General features: G+C 43.5%; 5 protein-coding genes and 1 long non-coding RNA gene across 8 annotated transcripts in view; 3 read left to right on the forward strand and 3 right to left on the reverse strand.

Moving 5' to 3' along the window:
• LOC6528737 (serine/threonine-protein kinase N) overlaps positions 1–10,271 on the reverse strand; it is a 32,976-nt gene extending 22,705 nt beyond the window's left edge. Inside the window, exons 1-2 of one of the 2 annotated variants that reach the window (XM_002089736.3) lie at positions 10,126–10,271; positions 9,042–9,334 (exon numbers count right to left, since the gene is read on the reverse strand). In XM_002089736.3, the coding sequence (XP_002089772.2) occupies positions 9,042–9,062 (21 nt within the window). In that variant the 5' untranslated portion in view covers positions 9,063–9,334; positions 10,126–10,271. Of the gene's footprint in view, positions 1–9,041; positions 9,357–10,125 lie in introns of both variants that reach the window. The other variant, XM_015198792.2, reaches the window with a different exon arrangement.
• Positions 71–8,507, forward strand: LOC120320803. Its single transcript, XR_005560372.1, has 2 exons — positions 71–7,875; positions 8,124–8,507. It is a non-coding gene; the product is annotated as an uncharacterized LOC120320803 (long non-coding RNA).
• A 279-nt stretch (positions 10,272–10,550) lies between the features above and the next one.
• LOC6528738 (SAP30-binding protein) lies at positions 10,551–11,854 on the reverse strand. The gene is made up of 3 exons (XM_002089737.3): positions 11,643–11,854; positions 10,822–11,567; positions 10,551–10,760 (listed from the first exon to the last, which is right to left on the reverse strand). The coding sequence occupies exons 1-3, from the start codon at positions 11,733–11,735 to the stop codon at positions 10,622–10,624; spliced, it is 978 nt and encodes a 325-aa protein (XP_002089773.1). The 5' UTR covers positions 11,736–11,854; the 3' UTR covers positions 10,551–10,621.
• A 183-nt stretch (positions 11,855–12,037) lies between these two features.
• Positions 12,038–14,251, forward strand: LOC6528739 (conserved oligomeric Golgi complex subunit 6). The gene is made up of 4 exons (XM_002089738.3): positions 12,038–12,184; positions 12,238–12,869; positions 12,924–13,144; positions 13,204–14,251. Exons 1-4 carry the CDS (start codon positions 12,053–12,055, stop codon positions 14,151–14,153), a joined length of 1,935 nt encoding a protein of 644 aa, XP_002089774.2. The 5' UTR covers positions 12,038–12,052; the 3' UTR covers positions 14,154–14,251.
• An 11-nt stretch (positions 14,252–14,262) lies between these two features.
• On the reverse strand, positions 14,263–16,873 carry LOC6528740 (mitotic spindle assembly checkpoint protein MAD1). The gene is made up of 4 exons (XM_002089739.4): positions 16,645–16,873; positions 15,525–16,579; positions 14,661–15,472; positions 14,263–14,601 (listed from the first exon to the last, which is right to left on the reverse strand). Exons 1-4 carry the CDS (start codon positions 16,763–16,765, stop codon positions 14,397–14,399), a joined length of 2,193 nt encoding a protein of 730 aa, XP_002089775.1. The 5' UTR covers positions 16,766–16,873; the 3' UTR covers positions 14,263–14,396.
• Positions 16,874–17,157: 284 nt separating this feature from the next.
• On the forward strand, positions 17,158–25,047 carry LOC6528741. Of its 2 annotated transcripts, none has more exons than XM_002089740.4 (3): positions 17,158–18,169; positions 22,581–22,851; positions 23,560–25,047. In XM_002089740.4, the coding sequence occupies exons 1-3, from the start codon at positions 18,158–18,160 to the stop codon at positions 24,720–24,722; spliced, it is 1,446 nt and encodes a 481-aa protein (XP_002089776.1). In that variant the 5' UTR covers positions 17,158–18,157; the 3' UTR covers positions 24,723–25,047. The 2 variants fall into 2 exon arrangements, with proteins under 2 accessions (XP_002089776.1, XP_015054045.1); XM_015198559.3 differs by lacking the exon at positions 17,158–18,169 and adding an exon at positions 20,909–21,133.
• Positions 25,048–26,963: the final 1,916 nt, after the last annotated feature.

Below are 26,963 nucleotides of genomic sequence, written 5' to 3' on the forward strand. Positions count from 1 at the left end.
AGCGAACTGAAGAAAATCACACAGACCCAAAGCCCGAAGCTCCAAGCCGAGAGAGCGATATGTTGGTGGGAGAGCGTAAGAAAGGCTTGAAAAGTGGAAGAGCGCTGCATCCACAATCGCCAAGTGAAGATACTTACATTTACGAAAATACATGTTAAGCTCGGCCCACCAAGTAGCTAGAAAGAACGCTTAAGCCGAAGATCGGGACTTGCAAAAGGGGGCTATATGTTCCATAATCCATTCCGAAATAAATATTAGGTACATGTCAAAAACAAAAAAAGTTCAAAAATAGGGATCTTCAAGTATCTTAATTTTTGAGAATTTCCAAGATACCTTGAAGTTATAATGTTAGAAAAGTATTATAATTATATTCGTTTGGTATTAAATTTAAAAGTCTAAAAATTGTATGAGCCTAAAAATTTCAATATGTATGCTACAATTGTTTTTTATTTGAATCGGAAAAACATTGCTGAAACGTTCAGGTTCCATATTGTTTAAACAGCTGAGGAAGGAAAAACTAAATAAAACAAAACAAGTTTCTGCCAGTGTAGTCCGATAAGTAATATTAAAATAGAGAGAGAGACAGAGCTAAAAAGAGAGTGTGCCGCTGAATAACTGCAACTCAAGTTGGTTAATTGGCTCCGCTCAGATTCTTTTCAGTTTTCCTCATGGCCTTTTCCCCCCAGCACCTCGTTCTTTTCTCAGCACTCCCATTGTACCAGTTCTGGGAATTGTACAGCTATGTTTGATTAACATTTCAGAGAGATCCCCTCTCCCCATTTCGCTCGCGGCACCTATCCGATATTTCTACTACTATAAAACTGTCACACATTTAAGCTGGCCACGACTTTGTTTATTGTTTATTCCGGAGAATAAGCCTGAAGATAAGCCAAGTGTCGTCATTTGCATAAGCTTTGAAATAGCTGGAAAATGGAAAAGTGGGTGAGAGAGCAAGTGAGGGAAATTCCATGGCTCAGCGTGGCGCCGCTTCAATTAGAAAAATTCTTTATCCAAGGCTTTCTCCGCTCTACAAAAATTCTTTCACCAAAGGCTACATTTTTCTAGAACAAATCATAGAAACCGGGACCTTTATTAACTTTATTTGCTAGTTGCTAGGAATGCATAGTTGTTGGGCAACATTTTTATACCCGTTACTCCACTCTGACTACCTTAAAAAAAAATTTGAAATTGTTTAATTTATCTCTCCAATTTAAATCAGTATGTCGAAAACCTTTCCGATACGGCCAATCTTACGCCCACTACTAAATTTTTTTTTTTTTCTATTTTAATATTTTTTTATATCTATATGCCATAAAGAACAATATATGTTTGTACAAAAATATTATAAAAGCTGTTATTAAACGCACAACTTTGATTTAAGTGATATATTGATTACTTTACCCATTGCTTCGAAAAAATAATAGCAAGTCCCTCCACCTGCATTGAATTGGAGGCCTTCAACCTTTTGTAAAATAAATGTGAAGAAGCCCCGCAAACGAGTAACTAATTAGATATCCATACCCAGGGCGGTCCCCTTTTAGCCCCCTCCGTTTACCTTTTCGGCGGCCCTGACTCACCCGCCTGACCTATTCAATGACGTTATTAAAGGGTTTTCGAATCGATACGTGTGGCTTGTAGTGGGGGTGTGTGTTTCCCGGTACTATGCGCGTTGTAAAAACGGAAATTGCTTGGCAAAACCCGAAACCGGATGTCGGATGTGCAGCCAAAATGAAAAACGGCAAGCCAAAAAAGAAAATGTGTTCAATGCCAAGTGCAGCGACTGATAAGAGTCTCGCTTGCTCGGAAAAGCGAAACCAAAATGCGGCAATCAACCCAAAAAGCGTTGAATGCGTCATGCCAGTCGCCCAGCCCACAACGATCCAAGATCCCAGAGGTTGACAAACCCAAGTCCCAAAACGCCAAACACCGATCACTATAAACACTGCCACGCACTCGCCTCGAAAACAGCGCCCAAAAAGTTGCCAGCCAACGAGACAAGTCAGCCAGTTTCGTCATAATTACACGCAACTCTTCCCGCTCCTTTTCTTTGAAGGCAGAAAAAAAGGAAAAGTGTCCAAGCCAAGAAAAGGCGATGTACTCTACGTACCATAGGTTTCATCGCATATTTAAGACACGTAGATATGACCAATTAAATTCTTAAATTAATTTTGTTTATGCCAATGCGTTTACGAAACATCAACAATGTACGACTGAAAAACATTTTTATCAAAAAATGGCATAAACCACGTATTAAGTAAGTAAGATCTTAAATGATGAGAAAATGGATTGGATATTTCGGGAAAGTTATCCGCGTTCAGCCGGAAAATGAGTACCTGTCAATTATGTCATTAAAAAGGGAAACGGAGCCAAGAACAATGCCAAAACGAATACTCTTACCACATGGAAAACGAAAGCCGAGTTGAGATCTGAATGGATATGCAGATTGTCTGAGGTCTTAGCTACGGCTGTTGCAGATGTACATATCTGCAGACGTAGATGTCTCTGAAAATGTATCTGTAGGATGGTGCTTTTGGGGCCGTGTGATTGCTTGGGCGCTGTCACGTAACGAAAGGGAAAACTCTGGCTGTCGCCTGGCTTTAACTTTGGCTATAGCTTTAACTTGGCTCTGTGTCTGAGTTTTGCTGTCGCATCGATGCGGCTGTGGGAAGACATCGTTGTCGTGTGCAACAGCATGCAGTAACAAGTACAACAATAACAGGAAAGGTACAGTAAAGCGTCTCGTACACGAATGATGTAACAAAAGAAGCGCAGTTATTAAACCACAATGTTGCCCAAAGAGAATTTTCTAACTTATTAAATTAGGAACTGATTCCTTTAGTTAAAGCAAAAAATCCAACGCATTTTAGATACTTAAGCTTCATTCAACTACGTTCTCTGTAATTAACAACAAAGAAGTTGGACTGTAAGTGGCCACAATGACAGGGCAGCGGCAACAATGGCTGCCAAGAAGAATCTTTTATGGCCAGAAGGGGCGGCCAGCGGGGAGGGCAGGGCAGGTAAAAGAGGAAAAAAACAGGGAAAAGGGCCCACAGTGTCGGCCGACGTCAAAGAGGAAGGCGCTCTTTCCCCTGAAAAGTTCCGACTGGCTGGCTTCAAGACATCATGTGAAGGGTGTCGACTCTCATTTGCATATTCTCAACAGCCAGTAAAAGAATAAACCAGCCCCATTTAAAAGCCTTTTATCCCCGAAATCACAAGCAACAACAACCCAATTAATATACCAGCGTTTTCGCTACAGTTAAAAACGATATAGCATGTGCATTACAGTTACTTTTCGCTGGGAAAACTGATGTGTCGAAGATCATTTGATAGAAAACATAGGTAGGGAGGAGCACAACAACGGCTTCAACTAATTGCATTAAGGTGCATCTGCAACTGCTGCAGCGATAAAAACAAAAATCAGAGCAATTCCCACAGAATCGGCGAGGCATTAGCCGAGCTCACGTAATGTGATTAACATAGATTCCGCACAAACACCACCATGCACTATCGCAGAGATGGGTACAAATTGGAAAACTTGCAGAACTCAAACCATAACTTTTCTTTAGTGCATTAGGGGAAGGGCTAGCTCGAGTGCAAGTAATGTTACAACTAGAAATTTAGATTGCACTAATTGTAGTCATTTGTTTGATTTAGATTATTATTAAAAAAAACCAAATGATAGTATTTAGAAATGGCATAAAATGACTAATACTTTAATATTTTAAAAAGCTTTCTTATTGCCATTACCTGAAACATATTTCCCGTCTGACTAAAATTTATGTACTCTTCTCTAAATGGGAAGCTTTTCAGCATTGTTTGTTGTTCGTGGCGTGTTGTTACTGCTGCTGCTGCATTCAATCAACGAGCAACGGCATTTTGAGAGCAGCGCCTGAGGCTCTGGCTCCGGCGTCAAACTCGGCGGTCAACAACACTTGCAGCGATCGAAAAAAAATGGTATAATAAACAGAAACAGTGACGTTTGTTTGAGGAAGCCAGCTTAGAGTGGGAAAATTGGCAGAGAGCGGCTCTCAAACGTGGAGAGTGTGCGAGATGAGAAGAGGGACGGAGCATCGCAGGTGTTTGCCAAACAATTGTAGTAAAGCCCTGGCACGCTTTTCTCCCCTCTCTTCCACTGCACCATGGTTTCAGCGCTGAGAAAAATTCCAAATAGGACCGTACTCGTGTTGACAAGAAGTATACACATTTTAATGGTTAATAAATTGGTACAATTTTAAAAAAAAAAAAGTTCTTTGTATGTTTAGGGTATAAAATTAAATACCAATTACCAAATATTAAGGGTAAATCACTATATGGAAAATAACACAAGAAATTTTATCAAATAGCCCCTAGATACGCACAGTGTATCTGTCACCCTAACTTTATTTCTTTCTCACTCACATATGCGCAAGTGGCATGTCTCTGTTATGCTATTAACATGCTGTTAATTTGATTGAAAAATGCTTTATGGCAATAGCCGCAATTGCAGTCGTAGTGGCGGCCTAGCTTTTGTTTTTGGATTTCATTTGTTCGTTTTTGGTCGAGTGAAAGTGAAAATTACGAAAATTATACAGAAATCAATGTTACCGCAGCAGCCGTCGCAGGCGAGGAAAATTGGATGAAAATGAACGGCCAGCAGCGGCCGCAGACAACAAAAACGAGCAAACAAACAACAATACCCAGCTGTTTGACGGCTGCACGTGCGGCTGCTGTGTTGTCAAAGAAATTGCATCTGCAACTGCAACTCCAAACGGAGTGTGGCAAGTTCAAGACGCTGGCCTAAGGTGCACCACATTCCAGGTGTCAGGCGAGACGAGTTCTACTTCTGCAACTAGTTTCTGCATTTCTTGTGGTTCTTGGTTTTTGGTTCTCGGCTACCACTCCTGCCACACTCCCCTCCCCTTTTGGGGCACATCATCTGCAAACAAAAAGAGCCGAGCAGCACAGGCTGGCTAACTAACGATGTCCCAATTTCGAGAACCCACTGTAATTTGGGACACCTGCATGCGCCCAATTCGAGTTTTCCACTTTTCGAGTTCAAGGCGAAAACCCGTTCGCCAAGCAAAATCCAGGCGGAAGAATTGCGCCAAAAGCGAGGCACCCGAAACGGGGCACATGCATAGTTTAGTCTTGCAATCGCAACACAAAGAAAACTATGCTTGAAAGATAAGTCATTGGCTTAGTTCCATGGTTAAAAGAGATTTAGAGACTATCTAGATCTGACCTTTCAAAAAACATCTTATTGGTTTCACTTCAGAAGTGATTTTGTTACGATAGATTTTGATTAATTTGCGCAGGCATAAACCAATTCCAATATAATAATACCAAGGTAATATTCCCATGTCCTAGCTCCTCACCTGTTGTTTTAGGTCCCAACCCAATCGCTGGCAGACCAATCCAAAAGCAGTCACACCCGCAAACTGGTATCGATCCGGGGAAAAGGAACGAAGCAGCAGCTGTAGCACAAAGTCAGCGCAATAATTTGCGCAATTGAACTCATCAATTGCAGCAATTAAATGTGCCCACGGCGGGAGGAAGTGGAAGGGTGGTGGTGGGGGTTGTACAGCAATAACGAGCTATGAATTAACTTAGTCAAATGCAGAGGGGCAAATGGGTGTGATATAACGCCAGCGAACAACACAAACAAAAGGCCAGCGATAGGCAGCAAGTTAATTAAATGATTTTCAATGCCCGTCGACCCCGCGGTGCGAAACACTTTCTTTTGCCTCTCGGGAAAATCGAAGAGGGAAAACTAATGGTAATAAAGTATCCGTTTGAACGCTTGACTAGCAGCGATGCATATATTTTGCAACATTTAATTGCTCAATTTATGTAAGCAGGCAAAGCAGCTCCGAGGGTCGAATTGATAACAAAACATCATCACAACAACTGCCTGTACCAATGAAATATAAACAATATAATCTGTGAGGCTTCGCCTCAGAAAGGAAAATGTTTTTGCGGGTGGGTGAAGGAAGTGGAAAGGCGTTTTATTTTTACGCAAGCTCAAGACTAAGTCGCATCATTGCTCAAACGAAATAAAACTTTTTGCGCAGCTGGAACTTACATATACGAATCACGACTAGTCGCAGTATGATAAGCTTATCAGCCTCCATCAGGCTGGCTGCCCCACGCCAACCTAATAGATACAAATTGAATTTAATTAAATGCATCCCATCCCAGGGTTGAGGGAAACTCGTGCAAAACAAATGTGCGGAAACACAGCGAAGAATCAGAGGAAAATTGAAGCTGTAAACAAGACGGCGACCGAGTGGCAAGTTAATTAAAGAAATTCACTGCAGTATCTGCATCCTCTTCAGAACTCATAGCTGAGAAATGTTTCTATTTTAAACGGTTAAATAGAGAAATACTGAATAAGTAACAAAGATACATCGAGTGGAGAATGTTTTGATTATTACTCATCACAAAATCTTCTTACTTTCATAAATATAGTCGCAAAAACATATAACCGTAGATAAATACCTAATAAAACCTGTCATTCCTGCATTCCTATGTTACTTCTGTAACACTAATGGAGAAGACTTCCTTGTGGAGTCTAAATTAACGTTTAACAAAGGCTATATTTTGTACACCCAATTCTGAGTAAAAAAAAAATATTAATTGGTATACTTGGTGGAATTATCTCGCAGTCGCAGGTACTTCGTGGGATGCAGTCACAGCCAAAAGTAAACAACTGGCCGGAGACAACAAGCTGCAGAACTCCTTTCACGCCCCTCGGGCCCCGTTGTGTGGCCCTTTGTTTATTCTGACAGCCTGTCAGTGGCCAAGATGTGGCCACACAATGAAGCAGGAGATGGCCAGGAGGGGTCATGTCGAGGCAGAGAGGCAGGGACACGTGACACTTGATGGTCCAACCGCCATTCCATACCAATTGTTTGCCTAACATTCCGCACGCATGGCAAGTGTGTTTGTTGAGGCCTTTTCCCCATTGCAAATTTGTTAAACAAATCAACAACGCTTAAAACCAAACTCAAAACACTCAAGAAATCAACAAGCTCATTTTTCCAAAGTTTAGATTATTAAACGAAATAAAGTTCATCGCAGCATTGACTTATATTATGTGAGCATTCTTTAAACTTATAAAAGATCCCCAAACTTTACTACTTAAAAATCATTTGTGAATCGAATACTTACAAAATGTTGAACAGGGAAGCCAACATTTTCTAGACTTTCCTTTATCTCTAGTGCCGTTTTCCATGCCAACAGGCTGACCCTGTTCTGCCGAGCAGCTTTAGAATAACGCTAAGATGGCTCAAATCAAAACCGAAACCGGTTTTCGGCCTTCTGAAGTCTGAAAAAAGCGAACCTGCGGGCAGATTACGTCTCATCTTCCACTCAGGTGCACCGCCGTAAATGGCATAAGTATGTAAGTAGGAGCTGACGTTGCTCCTTCTTTAGGAATCTGGTTTTCTGGCTAAACACCGAGTTTGAGTACCACTGGGCTTATATTATTCGGTGGGGTTTTGTACTTTCAAAAGCCCATCCAGCAAAAATTCACCATTGAAAGAAGCTGCGAGGTCTGTTGAATGGATTCATGAAATTAACTTAATGGGTCAGAGCTGAATGATTTTTCTGAGTCACTCACTACGTGATGGATGCTGTTCCCGATACCAAGTACAACATCACCACAGAAGCTGCAATCAGAATTTATAAAGAGCGATAAGCGAGTACTGAGATAAGGCGGCGTCGCATCGACCAAAACAACTTGGCGGAGCGTTCTATTTATAAACTGCACAGTTAAATACCCTGTAATCAACTGATTGCAGGGCAACCCACTAATTGTAACCCGTCAGCAAATGCAGTACACAAAAAAAAGTTGGGACAGATATAATACCAATTCCTAATAATACAAAAATGGTAAGCCTATGAAAAAATATTTATATTTTACAGATGGATGGATATCTGGGTAGAATTTCCTTCGGAAATCGAATAGTTATTGTACTTTAACTAGTGGGACTTTTAAACTTAAACCATTTCTAAACACTGTGATATTTTTCCTTTAGTGATTTACTATAATTTCCACTTGCATACATTGAAGGTGTTCAAATTACCCAGTAGGTATTAAAAATGTCCATAAAATTGTTAACCGCTGTGTCTATTTTTAGGCTGCGGGTCACGCACTTAAGCCAATTGCCACTTGGCGCACTGGATGTGAATTTGAATGTGGAACGCGATTTGTGCACGCCACCTAACAAAAGTGATGTCATTTGCAGGCATTTGTTGCTGTTCTCATTGGCACTGTTATTATTCCTTGTCGATGGGGACTACAAAAGAGCTCCAGGGATGACCCACAAGTGGTTTTCGTCAGCTGGAGCGGAAACAACCGGTGCGCAACAGGTGTGGCAGCAAGGAAAGGACCTATGCATACCCAGCCCAGAAATGCCTCAGAGTAGCGATGAGTGTTGTGCTTAAATGTCTTCGATAAGCCACAACCCAAATTAACATTGCACCTAACTTGACCTGTGAATATATGGAATCTAACAATCTCATTTGCAACCAAAATATTTCTTGATCACATGCAGATTGATACTTAAAGGGTGTAAAAGCAGTGTATGTAATTCGAATTTACAAAACAAAAACAATAAATGCTTTGGTTGGATGCATAGTAGAAATATTATAATAAAAAAAGTCATAACCCAAAATATTATAAGAAATATTATATTATAGACTATTGATTCTTCTTATAGTCTTTGGTGATTAATCACATTTTTTTTGCACTGCAATTTAAAAAAATTGTAATAATAGTAAAAAGGAAACACATACAAATATTGCAATTACTAAATTTTTCCATTTTGTATTTTATTTCAAATAAATAATTGTTATCACTGGAATTAGCAGACCGATTTAGTGAAGTTCGACTGTATTTTTCGTTGGAATGTCCATAATACCAAAACTGAATTCACAAAGGAGTGGGAAAGGAAAGAAGGGCGAGGGCCCGCTTGCTGATAGGGAAAATGTTAAGCAACCAATTTGACCGGCGGACGCACACTCTCAAGCATGCACGCATACGCACACACACTCACCTGATAATACGAATCCGACATGGTTTATTTGGTGCGCCGCGTTGAATCACTCGATGCCGTAGCTTCTTGTTGTTGTATTTAGTTGGTTATTATTAATATGGTTCTTGTTGTTGCGTGTATCTTTTTGGGTGTCAGTATTTTGCTTTTGGCTTTTATAGGCGCCGCACACAAGCACACGCGTCTCGTTTTTGTTTACTTTCCTTTGCCTTTCAGAATTGCTTAGCACTTTAACACCTGATGCCGAACAGTATTTTCTTTATCTCTTTTTATCGAATACGCTCTCATTTGATTTCCTGCGGCCGAAAAAGCAACAAGCTGTATAGAATTCAGTTGTTTTTGGGCAGGGCAACACACGAACACACACGCACGGCAAACAACAAACACACCAACAAGTGGCAGCCCCGAAAGGTGAGAGAGAGAGGGAAGGGAGAGAGAGGGACAGCGCATCTCATTGTTGCGAGCGAAACAAAGAGATGGGGATTTGCTCTTGTTTTTCTTCTTTTGGCTCTTTTCTCCCCACTTTTCCCCCCTTTTTTCTGTTGCTAAATATTATGCATATTCCAGACAATGGCGTTCACCCATTGAAATTGCCCACAATTGAACGGTGCTTCTTTTTCTTTATTTTCTGTTCCTCTCTTGCAATTGGGTTTATAAATAAGCTATCTAGCGAGTGCGAGGGGAAGGAGAGATGCAGCGCAAGTTGCGGCAAAATAGCGACTCGCGCAGCTAAAAAAAGGATGGGCAGCGAGGGGCAGACGAAATACCGGTTGCCGTTTAAATGGCCACATCCGCATTTATATGCACCTTGACTTAATGGCACGGCCAAGATTGTTTAAACTAAAGTTTTCACCACACACACACACACGAACACTGAGTTTAATAATTATCTCGGCATCTTCTTCATCTTTTTATACAAATCTCAGGTTGTCTCGCTCGCACACACAGACTCGTTCGGCTTAGATCGAAAAATTCTTTTGCTGTTGCTGCGTTGTCTTCTCTCTTTTCTCTCGGTGTGTGGTTGTTGTTTCTTTGCCCTGCGTTGCGTTCACTAAATTTGACTTTAATCTAATTAAGTATCACGCACTATTTATTCAAATCATAACGCCGACTGCATCCAATAAATAAACACTGTATTTATTTGTTTCTTGTGATCCAAAACGCAAAAGTACAACCCAACACACACGGATGTTCGAGTTAAAGCCAGTGTGACCGTGCCGGAGTAAGTATAATAAACGGAATAGGTTTTAAATATACCAAGAAAATACTATTGTACATTTTTATGTTATATGGGCATTTGAGGTATTCCTAAAGCTGACAATTCAACAAAAATGTTCGTCAAAGAAAGACAATGTGTTACAAAATAAAATATTTAACAGCAACGATGAATTTAAAATATTATTTTCATATTTATTTACCCGTTTTTTTTTTATTATAGCACGCAGTGTGAGCACTTAAAACCCAAAACATATAAAATCCAAATATGTAAAATAAAAAAATGTAAAAAAAATCTTCTGTGATAAAAACTTTTGAACGAGAATGTTTTAATTTTTAAACATAAAAGTTTATTTCTAGATTAAAGTCTAAACGGCTGGCTTCTTTGGCAGCGACCCAAAGGCAGAGATGACGGTGCCCTTGGTGCCCGTAACCGTAGTGGTTAGAGCCGGAAGAGTGGGCTTACCAACTGTTGAAGAAGGTGCCGGCTGATCCCACTTGGATTTGCTGCAATACGAAATCGAATTAATAACAAACAATAAGAATAGTAGATGTAAGGGATTCATACCGCTTTTTGGCCTCCTCCTCGACTTTCCTGGCCAACGCAGTGGCCTGCTCCACCTTGTCCATGTCCTTGCGATCCTTCTGCCGCTTCACCATTTCCGTTTTCTGAACCGCTGCTAAGGACTCGTAGTAGGATTCCTCGCCCCACTGCAAAGGATCATAGATCTCGGGCGGATAGTTGGTACCGAACTCGTTAATGTCACAAAAGCTTATTAGTTTGTCATAGATGCTGGGATTGCGAAACTCCTTTCGATCCTGTATGACGCGATTCATATCCATATTAGTCTGGCTCATCTTTGTGTACATCTTAGTGATCTTGGCCACTAATTCTGCGGACGGTTTCCCCTTTGGTTCGGGTGGCAGCTGAAACTTGTACTTGGCGTACTTGGGATCCTTCTCGTAGCTCTCAGCCGTGCGTTCTTCGATCGGGAACCCCGCAGATTCCTCGTCCACCTCCATGGGGGTGTCTCCGTCCTTGGAACCACTACCAGCACTGCTTTTATCCTTGGCTTTGAGACTGTCTCCGCTCTGGGAATTGGAACTGTTGCTCTCCTCGCCACTGCTGGACTCCTCTTCGCTGGAGGACACTGCGGCGCGGTCCTCGTCCTCGTCGGAAATCAAGGTGTCATCCTGGTAACTCACTAGCCGTCGCACTTTCTTGGCCCGCTTCTTTTTCTTCTCCTTGGATCGCTTTGTTTCCTCATCCTGTTTGGTGGGCGTCGGCGTGGGTCTCTTGGGTGGTATGATTACCTGGGTATACAGGAATACGGTTATCAAAATTCTTAACTCTGGGCCAAAGTAACTACAACTAAGGTGAAAATAAACCTGGGACGCGGTGGAGTTTTGGGAATCTGGACTAGCATCGCCCTCATTCTCGGAATCCGTGTACTGGGCAGTCAAGCTGGCCAGGGCAGCCATTTTATAGGATGTATTCAAGCTTGGGATGCCTACAGGTGCTGTTTTTTAAAATATTGCTTATAAATCGTAGAAAACAAAATTGTTCTATTTTTCTATGGTGTGCAAACCAGGGCTTCACTAAATATTTGTTGGTATTTTTTAGGGAAGGAAAGTGACGCTTGAGTCTTCAGTGTGATGTCTTAAAAATTATTTCCCGATTAAAACATTAGCTATGTTTTTATTAAAGGCGTAAAATAATATCTATACATCTTTAAAATGAAATTTAAATACAAAATATTACACAAAACCCATCTGATTATTTAGTATTTTCCAAACATATGTTTACTTTTCGGACACCTGGCCACTCTCAACTATTTAAGATGAGCTCGACGCACGAAAAACCGGAGGAGCTGGACAGGATCCAGAAGAGGGTCAATAAGATCCTGGAGGCGCGCCTGGAGTCGGACAAGGTCAGTCCCTGATGTACCCAAGCTTAGCCAATAACCCCGTTACCGTGCCCCAGGACACATTGGACGCTCTGAGTGGTCTATCCACTTTCTTCACGGAGAATACCCTTCAGAACCGCAGGAATCTTCGTAGCCAGATCGAACACCGCTCCGTGGGCATTAACGAGAACTTTCTGAAGGCTTTCCGCCAAGTGAAGCTCTCCCTGGATGCCGTGTGCGAAGATCTGGACACGATGGCCACGTCAGTGGAGACCATGAAATCTGATCTGGAGACCTCAAAGGCGCTCACCAAGGATCTCATCAAGCAGACCAACACCATGCAGCGGGAAAGGGACCGCTTGGAGGTCCACAAGCACATTGCCCAAGCTTTTCTAGCCCGTTTTCAGTTAAGCGGAGCCGAGCACCAGTTGCTCTATGGCGCTGCCAAGGATGCACCAATTGTGGCGGACTTCTTTCGCGTTTTAGACAGAGTACAAAGCATCCACGCTGACTGCCGGCTACTGATGCAGTGTGGCTACCAAACTGCTGCCATCGACATCATGGAGGAGATGACTTTGCACCAGGAGGGCGCTCTGGAGAGGCTCTACCGATGGACCCAGAACCACTGTCGCAGTTTGGAAAACAACGAAATAGGTCCGCTAATTGTGGAAGCCATGAGCCGGCTGCAGGACCGTCCTGTGCTATTCAAGTTAGTAAATTTGTGGAATTTCATGCTTCTTTTATAAAAGTATTCGCTTTACAGATACGTTATTGATGAATACGCCATTGCGAGGAGAGCAGTTTTGGTGCGTCAGTTCATTGAAGCCTTGACAGAAGGGGGTCCTGGAGGAAACCCCAAGCCCATTGAGCTGCATGCCCATGATCCGAAGAGATATATTGGCGATATGTTTGCGTGGCTGCATCAGAGCATTCCCACCGAAAAGGAGAACCTATCGTTGCTGTTCAAGAAGTGCGATAAGCAGGGTGAGATAATTAAATGCATCCATTAATGGACTAACCTAATTATCTTAGTTTTGCAACAGATATTTCCGACCAGCTGCAGAACGCCTTGGGTTACATAGCCGATGGAGTATGTCATCCTCTGAAGGTCCGAGTAGAGACCATACTGCAGGCGGAGAAGGACACTATTGTGTTGTTTACCATTTCAAACCTGTTGCGGTTCTACCAGCAAATAATGCGCCAGGTGGTGCAGGGCGGCAGCCTGGAGGAGTGCCTGGTAGAGCTTCAGAAGAGCAGTGAGCAGATCTACCTAGGCGCCTTGGCTGCCCAGGTGAGAAGTGTTTTGCAGCGACCTTCTGGAGGATCGGGCTTGGCCCTGGAACCCCCGCAAAGGGATCTTGTACCGCCGCCAAGCGTTGCTCGCTTGCTGAATATGCTCAAAGAGATTCTTTCGGTGGCAACCATGGTCGATGGTCGGCAAGCAGACATAACTAAGATCGTAAGCTGCGTGATAGATCCGTTGCTGCAGTCCGTGCAAGAAAGTGCAGCCCATCTGCCCACTGTGGACATGGGTGTGTACCTTTTAAACTGTCTGCATCACATGCAAAGCTCGCTGGCTGTTTACGAATATATGGACGAGCGCGTGGAGCGGCTCCAGGCGCAGTCGGATGCCCAGTTGGACACACTAACCTCCGAGCAGGCCTCATCTCTGGTGGCGAACCTCAATCTGGGTCCCATTTACGCTATTCTACAGAGCAATCAATCCAAAATTGAAACAAACCTGCTGAAGATCTTCATGTCCAAGATGGACGCCTTTCTGGAACTACCCGATGTATTGCTCCTGCCGCAAGTGCAGCTCATCATGTCCAGCAGTCATCGGGCCGCGGTTCAGAAGCGGTCTTTCAACGTGATCGTGGCCATCTACAAGCAGATTTATGAGCGAGTCCATGATCCGGCCAACGGCTTCGAGCAGCCGGAGCAGCTACTGCACAGGACGCCCGGTCAAGTGGCTCACATCCTGACGTCCACTTAGTGGATAGGTTATTCCAATTTCTATTGTGCATTACTATAATTTATGTGTATTTATTAATAAATATTTCTGTATTTGGCTCTAAATGGTATACAAAAGTAGACAAATATTATTTTCATTCTCAAATGCAGTCCGTGGGGAAGCTTATTTTTACTATTGTAGCATAAAAAACCAATCGTATATCTGATGTGGACAAGAAACATTTTCAACTCGGCTAGCTTAAGCTAAGACTAAAATAATGTTCTTCTAGGTCATCGTGACAGTGGCCCTTTGGAAAAGTTCTAGGGTAAGGGCGGAAAAGAACGCGGGAAAGTTACTTGCTGCCAGCTGCTGATCAATAGGCGGATTGAATGTATGGGAATATGGCGACTCTAGCAGCGCCAAACAGTTCGATTCGTTCAGACTGATGTCCAGATAGTCATCCGGTCCCTCTGCAAACATGCTTGAGATGCTAAAAAATTTAATTAACAATTTACTGAATAGATTGAATTGAATAGACTCGAGACCCACCGATAGTTGCTGTTGGCTCCAATGCGATCGATCCTGTAGCCCAACAGCATGTAGCACACATCGCGGAATTCCTCTCGAGCCGCCTTAAAGCAATCCTTCATCTTCCGCATTTTGCCATTGGCGGACTCTAAGTCTGCACGTAGCTGATTGAACTCCTTAAAGTTCAGTGTCATGCCGCCCGTGCTGGTGGTTTCATTGAGCCTCTGCTCTTGATCATCCTCCAATTTCTTGTTGCGCCGCTTCAGTCGTTCAATTTCCGCCTGCAGCTTCTCCATCATGTTCTTGCTGGACTCATAGGCTTCGGCTGCGGGGTTTTCGTTGAAATGTACCACCTTGAAGTCCTTCATGTTGAAGTCGCCCCGCAGGCAACGGTGCATCATCTCCAGCTCCAGTTCCTCTTTGCGCCGACGCAACCGATCGTTTTCCAGCCGCAGCGTATCCAGTTCCTTTTTCACGCTATCGTAGCCCTCTCCGGCCGGTTCGGCCAGTAGTTCTTGCTGCCGCATGGCTTGAATCTCGCGCTCCAATGTGGCACACATGTCTTTGTATCCGGTAACGGTGCGTTCAAGCACCTCCATTCGGTACCGCACCTGCATGTCCTGCGTCATGTCAGCCACACTGGCATTGCTCATGGTCATGTCCTTGTCGAAGTTTTCCACCAGTTGTTTGTAGAAGTCGCGCTCCTTGGACACGGTGATCAATTTGCGTTGAAGCCGCTCCTTGAAGTTCTTGTGACGTTTCAGGCCGATATTGAGATCCTCGATGTTCTTTAAGTAAATGGCGCACTTCTGTTCTAGATCTCGAACTGTGGTCTACGGACTAAAGTTAGATAAATGGGCTTAGCAAACACTGGACCAAACCTACCTGCAAATGCTTAGTATCCGAAGCCGACGTAGTCTTCTCTGCCACGTGAATGATGTCTTCTTTTAGTAGTTGCTCAATGCGCGAGCGTAGGGCCATTGGGCTGACCAGAGTGTTGGCCAAACAGTGATCCTGGGCCACCTTGACCCATTCCTTGAGTTCTTGCTCCACGTGAACCAGTTTCACCTGCAGGGAAGCTGCTTCCGCCCGAGCACCCTCCTCCCGATCCAGTCGCGTTCTGTAGTCATGGACCTGCTCTTCCAGAAGCAATTTATCACCTATCAAAGTGTTTAAATGCTTGTTGTGGATGCGCAGTCGCTCCACTTCAGCAAGCAAATCTGGAACGCTTGCTAGACGCTCCTGTGAGGTCTTAGTCACCTCCTTCCAGTCGTTATATGACTGAATTTCGAACTCCAGCTCCTGGATGCGATCATTAGCCACCTTTAAACTTTGTGTTTGCTTCTCGTGGTTGGCGCGCAGCTCCTCGAATCCGGAAACCCTAACCTTAAACTCTTCATGGCGTCGACGTAGACGTTCCAGCTCGTTGCGTGTAGACTGCAGCTCGAGATCGGCCCGCTGGGCAATCCGGCGATATTCGGTCAGTTCGTTGTTGATGCACAGCTGGACATCGCGGGCATCCTCATCCTGCATATACTTCTCCCTCTGCATCTTGATTATGGACTCATCGTACTTTAGCTTAAGTTGGGCCAACTCGGTGGTGGCCCGACTGGCCTCATCCTTGAAGGCCAGCTCTCGTTTCCGAAGCGCCTTCATTTCGTCCTGCATCTCCAAATACTTCTTGCTGGTGATATCGCACTGCTCCTTTAAGGCCGTGCTCTTGTTCTCAGCCAACATCATGGCCTTTTTGTGTTCCCGGGTCTTATGTTCGATTTCATTCCGTAGTTGGATTACTGTGGCCTTGGTTTCGATCAGCTCGGTGCGCAGTTTGCTGTTGTGCAAGGAACCCAAAGGATCGTTGGCGGAACTATTAAGGGAAGAGGCGCTGGCGTTTAGACTTCGGTCAGGTGATTCCCGCTCTAAGCGGCGCTTTTTGGGTGCTAGAAGAGCAGTTACTTGTTAGTTTGTACGTATGTGCCTGTAAATATATATTTAAAACTCTTACAAGCCCCTAGATCAAAAGATGCTGAAAGCCGGTTGAAGAGTAGCTTCTTGGGTGCCGAGTGGGTTATACTGTCGTTAAAGCGGTCCATCATATCGTCTATGCTGCTGCGTATGTCGTCCATTTTAAGTAAAATGTAGGGGACAATTGTTCACGTTTCGAGTAAGGAATATACACTTTTTATTACTAAAATTAAGTTGACAAAATGTTAAGCCTAGTGTGGCTGCAAATATTTAGGCAAGAAATACCTTAAATGGGACGTACATTCTTAGTATTAAGGTAACCGATAACTATTTTTTTATATTCTAGTGTAAATTGTGATATATATAACAAATATATACATATTAATGTGGGAAGTTATAAAGCCAAAGGGAAAGTTGTTTTAAGTATTTTTTTTTGTTTTCACAAGAGAGTTGGCACCCCAGTTTAGTATATTCCAGCGTGACTCTTTTCTGCACCACCCAAAAGTATATTACAAGAAATACCACAGATAAAAGAAATCTCTATCGATAACGATAGTACTTCGAGTGCTGCCGAAAATAAAAATTGATTTGCATTTCTTCTCGGCTTTAAATATATTAAATGTTATTGTTCCCGCACCGAAAAATCATAAACCGTTTCATGAACACCACTGCTAAATCGAAATAAATTAGAACAATTGAATTGAACTTCCAAAAACTAGAACGTATGTGAAGCGTGTGTGCCGTATATGCCCAGCGATAAGGACAAAAAACGGTTAAAAGAAAGCTTTCACGAAAGAAAGTAAAAAACATACATTTTACTAAAGTAAGAAAAAAAAACAACGAAACGCGTGTGCCGCGAGTATTGGCGAAAGTCGCAACAAAAAAGTGTATGTCAAATATGAAAATGTGGCTCCACCAGCGATAACGGTACTCCAATGTGCTCTTTTGCACGCACACAGAAGCCTACCGCACACGCACACCACCACAACTGCCAAAAAGCGAATCCTGCCCAACAGCCGCACCTATAAAAGTGGGCGTGGGTAGAGACAAGTTACTGTAACCAATTTGCAAATAGTGATGTACGGTTATTGTTTAAACAAATTCAAGCTGTCCTAATCAAATACCTTTGCGAATTCCAATACACACCTATACACACACATGCCCACGCAGCGAGAGGAGAGAAAGAAGTAAAGGAAGCCAAAGGACAGGATAGAAGAGCAAGAGGAAGAACGAAGCAGCATCGGCGCGTTGGAGAAATGTGCGGAAAGAGAAGATTGAAAATAAACGTGTAGTAGAGAATTTTTGAGACACTCGCACGCACACCTACACTCTTTTTCTCTCTGTCTCTCCGCTTATACCATTTGCCGCCTACACACACATACACCTACCTAAGCAGACATACGTGCGCTCTCGAATCGCGAAAATCGTGAGCTTTGTTGTTGCCTCTTCCACTCCCTCGCTCTCAGAGGCGCTCCCGTGTTGTTTTTGTTGTTGTTGCCGCTTAGCAAATGGCAGACCCTCTAAGCGGGCGCCGCTGGTGATAACATGTCGTAATGGCCAGAGAGGTAAGTGCAAACGTGCTAAAAGCAAAGCAAAGCCGGCAACTACGGCTTAACCGTTTCAGTTTTCCTGATCACCAAGGTACCGCCAGTTATTTTGCCAAAAGCAGCTGTTCTCACTTCATCGCCATCTTCCATCATTTACTTCTAAAACCAACAGTATTAGCCTTTCCCAACATTAAAGCAGCTTACCCAGTGCTATCTTCTTCCAAAAAAGTTAAGCCGCGCACACTACAACTTGAAAATAAAAATGTAATTATATACAAAACAAATGGTTGTTTACACATTTGCATACAAAAGTATGAATACAAAAAAATTAATTTTTTGTATTAGGTAATAACAAAATAATTTAAAATTTAAACTTGTAGGTAATAGGCTTTTTTTAATTACAAAATTTATAATATACTTTTTTTTTTTGAGAAGTACTTTGTGAACATTCCGTTCTTTAAGAAGTAAGCTTGCCGAAATCTAGATCGTTTAAAAGGTTTGTTTTCTGTGCCTAGCTGCTCCAAAACTCCGAAAGATAGGTCCTTTTATTTTAACGTAGTATGATTACGTGTCCGCAGAACACAAAAGGATGCATGATTAAATCAACTTTTAGAAGATTAGGAAAATTTTTATTTTGCTGCTTGGGTATGAGTGCAATGGATACGATCCATGCTTGGCCTAAACTACACACTCTGCTCCATCTTTTTGAATTTTTCATATGATAACCTTTGGCGAGTGTATCTAGCAAGGCGTATCGTTGCGGATGTTTCGCACTCGCGTCCGCATCCGCTAGAGAACCTATTAAGCCTGTGGCCCGCATTAGTCTCTTTGTGTGCGTGTCCCTCAAGCTCCTGCTCTGCAAGTGTGTGTGTTTGTGCATGTTTTATGCAGTTCCTTCGTTTCGTTTTGCTTTGCGGGTGAGTGAATAGCTTTGACCCAAATAACTGAGGTAATACTTACGCCTCACAGATGTGCCACTCCCCCAACGCCTTTCCTTGCCGCTGCCCCCATTCCACGTGTGGCTGCAACTGTTGTTCTTCGTCCTCTTCTCCCGCCTACTCTAAAAGGAATTTCCCTCTCTGGCCTTTCCAAAATTGTTGCTTTGAGAGGATGTCTCCAAGAATAAATTAGTTGGGAATTCCGAAAGAGCAGGAATTCCTTTAAGAGCTGATATTAATGCAGCCGAGATTGCTTTTAGTTGTCAGTTGATCTGGAATTATTTAGGATAAACAAAACAAGACTATCTCTTCTTCTTACTGTAATTAAAAATCTTGGCCAGCAGCAATTAGAGCTATTTTAGAGCTCTGTTATCCATTCACATTTACAGCTGGCAACGCTTTTGCGAGAGGGAAAGAGCTTCATATAAAAGTGCATCACTCTCTCTCTTACCCTTTTTATTAAAATACCTTAATGTTTAAGAGTTTAAATGTTGGGCACAATTAGGACTAAAAGAAAACCCAATGTTTTCCTGGGACCCAGAATTGAATAGCAACACCATTAATTGAACGCCGTTGATTGAAAGTAAATATTTACTAAATCAAAACGATAGGATCTTATTTAATGATGACGTTTCGAGGGGAAAGGTGCGCGCGCTTTGGCGTCCTGATTATATCACATTGATAGAAATGTAGGCCAAAGCACGGCGAAATATTCTTACCTGTTAAAACAGAAAATTAAGGGGGAAAAAAAGAGTAAAGAAAAGGGTTGGATAAAACAAATACAGTTTAATTGGGGACCTAAAAGTTTAAGGCCTTAATTTGACTAGATAGTAGTAACAGGATTTCTATCCCCACCCCTCCACCTGTCTTACTCGCTCTCGCAAAGCTTTGCGCTGCATTTCACCTCGTTCTCACTGCACTTCTCTCGCGCTTATGCCCCGTGCTCATTTCAAGCGCTGTTATAGCTCTGCAAAAGCGCACCCAGCCCCAAAAGTAGAAGAAGAAGAAACAGCAGCAGCAGCAGCTGCTGCCATAGTGAAATCCGATGCAGCATCTCGTCGGGAACACTCACAGTTTGCTCTGCCAGGCTGCCAAGCACACAGGCAGCTAAAGACGCTGCTTTGGCCTGTGGAAACACCAGGTTCCCACTGTGTGCTATAACTAAACAAATCCAGAGTTTTTCTACAAAATCAAGTTTCTAAAAAGGCCTATAATTAAGTGCAAGAACTGGGGCGCAGTGTCAAATGAAAATGAAAACTCGGCGGTTTCACGGGCAAAAGGGTGCTGCAGGCGCGTAGTATCCGTAAAGTGAAAGTGCGAAGGTCAACCCGACCTGACCTGCCCCAAAAATACGAATACGAATGCGAAGCACGAGCAGTGAAAACCGAAATTCTAGGCACCTCAAATCTGCCAGTTTTTACAACAAACTAAAGAAACCAAATGAAGTGATTGACAACATTTATACCAGAAGCTGTATTTTGTGCAAAGTGTGTTTTTTTCCGTGACCCCCTTAAAAATTTTTGTAATTACGAATTTTCCCCCTTAACGCAAGGCATTTATGACTCCAACAATAAGCAATAAGCTTTAATTTTTGTAGAAGTTTTGGTATAAGTATCCGAAACTCCGGATTTTGTAAGGCGTACATCGGGTATCGGGTACGGGTTTATATAACGCATTTTTAAACGGACATGGATTACCGGAGCTTGGAGCTCCAAGTGTAAGACGACCTTGAGAGCGACGAGGCCAACCATTGCAAGCCAGCAGCGCAGCGCAGAGACTCGGCCTAAAAGTGGCTGGCAGCAGCAGCACCACCAACAGCACCAACAGCACCACCATGTGGTCCAACGCCCTGTGCACGCTGGGCGTGACGAAGCCGCTCTGCAACTGTCTGAGCATCAGACAAGTGGCAGCCGCAGCTGCGGCGGCGGCCCAGGCTACGCAGGGCGTAGCTGCCTCTGCCGCGGCGGCGGGTGGGGCCGGAATGGGTAGTGGGGCCATCACAACGGGACCCTCGTCAGCCACAAACGGCGGACTGTCCGCAATGGTAATAGTTTCGCCTTGCGGGGCATAAGTATTTAGTGTTTATCTTTCATCGGGTGCAAATGTCCTTCATTTCTATATCAAACACACTTATTCTGTCTTTTATCCAAATCGGTTCCTAGCTGAGGCTCTGACAATTTTAGATAAATACTTATGTAATTGCTTTTCACACTGGCTAATATCAATACTACTATAGGCTACCGTTATTTTTTAACATTTTGTAAAATCTTTAAACTTATTGCAATACTTTTATTTCAGTGCTTTTTAAAACCTATTTTAAACTATTCAACCTGTTGGTTTGCCTGTTTTCTTGGTTAGTTTAAATGAACTTATAGATTAACTTTGAGCGGATAAAGGGTCATCTTAAGCCCATGATATTTAAGTTCATTAGGTAAGCCTTAAAGTGCTGAGAGCATTAACCAGTTTTCTCCAATTGTTTTATGGCGTTAACGCTATTCATCGAGCCTTGCAACTGGAGTGCTCGCTGTTTATAATATTACTAATTTCTTAATTTATAATAGACAGCAAATCCGCGACCCGCTGGAGCTCTCAGTGCCATATGGCGCTGGGGCGCAGCAAGTAACCTATCCCAAGAGGAAAATCAGTGCGATGGTTTGAAGAGGGATTGATAAGGAGGGGAGGGGATGGGAGCACACAAAACACTGGGCAGGGTGGGGGAAATGAAATATTTTTATGAAAAGTTTCTGCTTGTTTTCGGTGCGGAGGAATAAGCAAAATGTCAACATGCATTTTTTGTAATTTTTCAAACATTTTATTTTGGGTGAACGGGTGGGGAACTGGGGAATCGGGTGACGGGGGTGACTGGGGGGCTGGGGGATTGGGGGCTTGGTTGCCGAAGAGAGATATTTGTATATGGCTCGTGAGCTGCACTCGTTACTGGGTCACTGGAGCGCCACACTCATGTCCTTGCAATACATTAAACATTGCAGCTTTCGTCCTGCTCGGCTGCTGGCCGTTGTTGTTGCCTGCAACTGTTAGCCAACAGCTGTGTACGCTGTTAACCAAAAGGATTCGTTTGCAATTTTCTTTGGCCCTTTTTATGTGTTTCCCTTTTTAAGATTAGAACTTACTTTTGTTTTATTTCGAATGTTTGGAGTGGATTTATTTAAACATATAACCTATAAAATGTGCACAAATATATAGCCGTTGTGGCCTTGACATTTGTGCCCTTTCTATCCAAGCCAGAAAAGCCCAATTAGCGGGCTGAGGAAATTATGACACAGCCCGGGCCTGCTGCCACACCCACTTGTCAGTTTTTCGTGCGCAGCGTTTCACAGGTGTCACGCCCAACCTGCACCCTGCACCATGCATCGAACATCCACATTCCCCATACCACCTTCCGCCTCCCACAGCTCAGCTTTCACTTTCCCTTCGCCAGCAGTTGGAATTGTAATTCGTAAAACCCAACTAATTCAAATTTCTCTTCGCAGGAGTCTCGCGGCAAGAGACCACTGAAAATCTGGGACAGCTGGCGGAATGTGCGCAAGGGCGTCGTAGTTGGGACCTTCGAGGAGCTCTTGGTCCGCGGCAAGGATAAGCTGGGGGTTCCTGCTTCAGAACCGGTGCGCGTTGTTCTGGAGTGTGATGGAACCCAAATCGAGGACGGCGAATACTTTCGCACCCTGGCCAACAATACGGTGCTGCTGCTGTTAAGACAGGGCGAGCGCTGGTATCCCACTGGCGTCGATGTCATAAAGGCTGGTGGGTCTAATGAGATGACCTCCATCTCGGGATCAGTACTGGGCAAGGAAAATGTCTGCCACCGATCTAGAAACTTGAAATTATGTTTAAAGACAATTTTAGATTCAAATTTTTCATTAATTCGTAAATTATGAGCCATATAAAAGAGCTTGTGTACACAAAAAGCTGAATATTTGTAAAAAGTCTAAGTCAATTTCATTTAAATTAAATAACAAATTTATAAAGGAAGCATTTACTTTGGCACAAAGCACATCTTTCAATGTTTGAAAAGATTTCATTGTTAATTGTTTGCGTATGATTTTGAAGTCTATTCAAAGTCGCTTGTGTTTATTTAATTTCTATAGATCGGAAATTTAAACAATTCTTTAACCTCTGTTTTGAGACACATTAAATCTTAAATGCAATAAATTTTTCAAATTCAAATGGTTTCAATGCGATCATTCCTGTCGAAAAGCCATTAAGCTTTTCACTGCTAACATTAAACTATAAACAAAAACGTAACACGTAAAAATTAAACAAATGGAAAATGCTATTTTGGGATTTAAATGACAGCCATTAGAAATTCAAGAACATGGTCATCCGATTTTTGTACAAGTCCATTTAAGTGAATATCGTATTGATGTGTGCGTTGACCTTCTTATCTTTCCGTACTGAACTTTAGTTGGGATATCCTAGCAATACATTCTCATTCCAACATTTCTCTTTCAGCCATATCAGCTATACCGAAAATCGTCTGTGAGACGATTCATGCGCTGGAGTTGCACGATGAGACACCGTCGTGGAAGATCATGGATAACAAAGGGCGTGTCACGGTCGTTCTGCACTGGGATCAGCGGCAGGGAGGAGGAAGCGGCGGTGGAGGAGGCGGTGGCGCCGGCGGCGGAGTGGGAAGCATGTGCTCCGGCCTGGGCAGCAGCAATGGGCTGCTGTCGTCCGACAAGTACTCGCCCTCAAAGAAGGGTCTCTCCGCACAGAGTTCGCTTGATAACAAGTCGGTGTCGTCGCAGTCCTCCCAGCCGCGCTATGCCAGCCCTCAAATAACGGTGATCAGTGACGACGGACCGGCGAGCATTTACCATCCCGGTGGTGTTGTTCTGCCGCCAGGAGTTGTGATACCAGGCGGCAGCAGGCGACTCTCCAAGCAGGGAAGCTCCTTCGACAGCACCGTGGGTGTGGGCGTGGGAGCGGTGCACGTGCACACGCCAGAATGCGCCCACCACGCCCACACGCCAAGCAGGGCGGGCAGTCCAAGCACTACCGAGTGCGACTTTCACTGCTGTGCACTGCACGAGGAGGGGCGCAAGATCGCTGTGCACAAGAGCGTGGCCACGTCGCCCATCCAGGACGGAAGCAGCAGTCCCCAGCCGCAGTCGGCACCATCGGTTATGGATCCTATGCTGGGCGGCAGCGGTGGCGGCGGAAGCGGTAGCATGCAACGGCGCTCGTCGGGCGCCAAGGGCCACGTTCGATTCCTGGACATCGCCCCCGAGCGGGATAGCTCCGAGAGCGAAACGGAAAACACGGTGATGGAGGACGACAAGACGACGACGGAGAAGTTTCTGCTGCTGATCGACCAGTTGTCGGTGGACCAGAAGCGTCACCTCAGCATTAAAGACATCGGCATCATACTGGAACGCCTCAACTCCAAGATCCTTGACGTGGAGCGATTGGATCGCGAGTCCGAGTCGGACGACTGCTACAACTGGACGATAAAGGCCACAATACGCGGCGATGCGCTGCGCGAACTGGGCGTCATTTACAATGGCAACTACTATGCCATCTCTGAGCATCCTGGCTACAAGGAGGAGCTAGAGGAGAACGGCGAGGAGGTCGAGGAGGAGGAGGAAGAGGATGAGGAGGACAGAATTTAGATTACCCATGACGGGCAGACGGGCTAACCCACAGGTTCACGACTGTCCCACGTTGGGCGCCACAGAAGGTATCAATAAACTAGCGCATTTTACAGAAACCAAAACGAAAAAATGAAAAAACCAAAAATAGGAGTAGCCCAGCAGCTCGATACAAGAACACTCACACACACACACACACACACCAACATGCATACATATATACATATATACTAATATAAAATAATTACGAGAATATAATAATGCAAGTCGCACATTGTACAATAGTGAAGTAAGCGTAAACGTGAATTATAAAAAGGCGAAAGCAAAGCAGCCACACACCCAGAAACACACACACCCATGCCCACAACAACAGCAACAGGCGCGAACCACTTAAACGCAGTTTTTGTAGCATTTGGCCAGAATTCTCATTGACGGGGACCGCCGTTACAATAAAGAGCATTGCTGTTTTAGACGTTGAGGCGACGTGCTGAACCGTCTGCAGCTAGTTTAACGAACTCAAAATTGGTTAAATTTGAATTCAACTCCCCGAAATTTAGCCCACAGATCAGTTGCTAGCCCCAGTACCAGACATACTTGTGTTGTTATCGTTGTTGTACAATAGATGTTCCGTGTTCCGTTGTGATTGTGTGCCAAAATAGCCTTATTTAGTTGGATAGCCCCACACACAGACTGCCACTCAAGTCAGGAAATCTAATCTAGCCCCAAAGACTATAAGTTGTGAAAGAGATATAGATAACAGAGACTATAAAATGTTGTTGCCAGAAAAACGATGATGACGGGGTAACAGTAATTCGTTCGGTCTCTCGTTTCCAATGTAGTAAGTTCCTCATTTTTATTGGCTTTTGACCCCCACCCCGCATTTGTATAGTTCCTGGACAGCGTAACTCTCTGTTGGAGGCCTATTATTTGTTGATCTTGTTGCATTTCTGCCCCCAAAGAAAAAATTCCGGAAATCATCCGCATCAGCATGTAAAACTGCCGTTATTTGTAGTGTTGTCAAACGTTCAACAAATCGCGCACAATGTTAAATTTAAACACAATGAATAGAAACAATAAGCAAGACGCTCGATGCTCGCCAAATGCCTGACGACAGACTAAAATATGTGTAGTAGATATAGACCGCCCCCTCGCGTGGCCTCCAGAATCAGCCGTAGATCCATTGGGAGTATCTATCAGAAAATATCACACGATCGCAATCGAAATCGCAATTGAACAATGCGTAAAAGCGAAAACACTGCCAACATCGCCATTAGCATTTGCACCTGCATCCACATTCGTTGGGTTAGGCTTTCGACTTCCGGAACTTTGACTGTTCCATACGGGTATCAAGCAATCGGGATAAATTGAGAGAGCACTGGGTTGGAGGATTCTTGGCAAGGACATGGGAAGTTCAAGCGATGGACTTGCCAAATCTGTGAATATACTATCGAAAGAAAGAATTTGTTTTAATCATTGGAAGAATGTGGTTTCTCACTTAGTGAACTGCAAGTTAACCTAATCATTCTCTGAATTGCTTGAATTTATTATGCTCCAAACATTTGTTAAGTATCGTAAAAACAGTTCGACTTGTTTTGATAATGCTATATAGACTTGTTTTTACTTTCCTCAAACGTTGCAAACGTAGCTGGTCTACGTTGCTAGTCCCTATGTTCTTGATTAGATCTGTGTGCATTCGATTTAGGAACTTCCGCTGCGCAATCAGATCCTTAGACATTGCTGAGATCAGCCAACACTGTACTCCCATCTAACCAAAACTAACTAAAATCGAATACGGAATCGAGAAGCGGAAAAAGAAAGCGACTTTTAAAAGACATTTGTTCAAGGCACAAAACTTAAACATTGAAGCGAAAAAAAATTAAATGAAAAACTAGTATGTATAAATGAAAATTGAAATTGATAATTGATTGATAACGATAATAAATAAAAAGAAGAAGAAGTGGAGAAAGGAGAGACGAGCAGGCGATGAAGAAGAGCGTTAAACGAGAACTCACAATTAGCGAGACGAAAAAGAAATTAATTAGCGTTGTTTTAATTTATTAGTAAGTCGAGAACGGAACGACAAGCGACCCAAAACTCGACGATGAATATATCTCCATGTGTATGTATGTATGATTAAAGGACGGAGTACGAGGGAGGGGAGTCGAGTTATAGTGGTAGAGGAAGGTAGAACGGAAATACCTATGCATAACATAGTTATAAGACGGGAACTCGCAATACGATGGTAACTCAACTTCCAACCAA

The sequence above is a fragment of the Drosophila yakuba genome, chromosome 2L (genome assembly GCF_016746365.2).
Source record: "Drosophila yakuba strain Tai18E2 chromosome 2L, Prin_Dyak_Tai18E2_2.1, whole genome shotgun sequence".
Taxonomy (NCBI): Eukaryota; Metazoa; Arthropoda; class Insecta; order Diptera; family Drosophilidae; genus Drosophila; species Drosophila yakuba.

Coding starts and splice junctions, on each gene's coding strand:
- LOC6528740 (XM_002089739.4), bottom strand. CDS start 16,765: ATGGACGACATACGCAGCAGCATAGACGATATGATGGACCGCTTTAAC. Junction 15,473..15,524: donor CGGATACTAAGCATTTGCAG/GTAGGTTTGGTC, acceptor TTTAGTCCGTAG/ACCACAGTTCGAGATCTAGA. Junction 14,602..14,660: donor GGAGCCAACAGCAACTATCG/GTGGGTCTCGAG, acceptor TAAATTTTTTAG/CATCTCAAGCATGTTTGCAG.
- LOC6528739 (XM_002089738.3), top strand. CDS start 12,053: ATGTTTACTTTTCGGACACCTGGCCACTCTCAACTATTTAAGATGAGC. Junction 12,185..12,237: donor CGCGCCTGGAGTCGGACAAG/GTCAGTCCCTGA, acceptor ACCGTGCCCCAG/GACACATTGGACGCTCTGAG. Junction 13,145..13,203: donor CAAGAAGTGCGATAAGCAGG/GTGAGATAATTA, acceptor GTTTTGCAACAG/ATATTTCCGACCAGCTGCAG.
- LOC6528738 (XM_002089737.3), bottom strand. CDS start 11,735: ATGGCTGCCCTGGCCAGCTTGACTGCCCAGTACACGGATTCCGAGAAT. Junction 11,568..11,642: donor AAAACTCCACCGCGTCCCAG/GTTTATTTTCAC, acceptor CTGTATACCCAG/GTAATCATACCACCCAAGAG. Junction 10,761..10,821: donor GAGGAGGAGGCCAAAAAGCG/GTATGAATCCCT, acceptor TTCGTATTGCAG/CAAATCCAAGTGGGATCAGC.
- LOC6528741 (XM_015198559.3), top strand. CDS start 20,924: ATGTGGTCCAACGCCCTGTGCACGCTGGGCGTGACGAAGCCGCTCTGC. Junction 21,134..22,580: donor ACGGCGGACTGTCCGCAATG/GTAATAGTTTCG, acceptor TTCTCTTCGCAG/GAGTCTCGCGGCAAGAGACC. Junction 22,852..23,559: donor CGTCGATGTCATAAAGGCTG/GTGGGTCTAATG, acceptor TTTCTCTTTCAG/CCATATCAGCTATACCGAAA.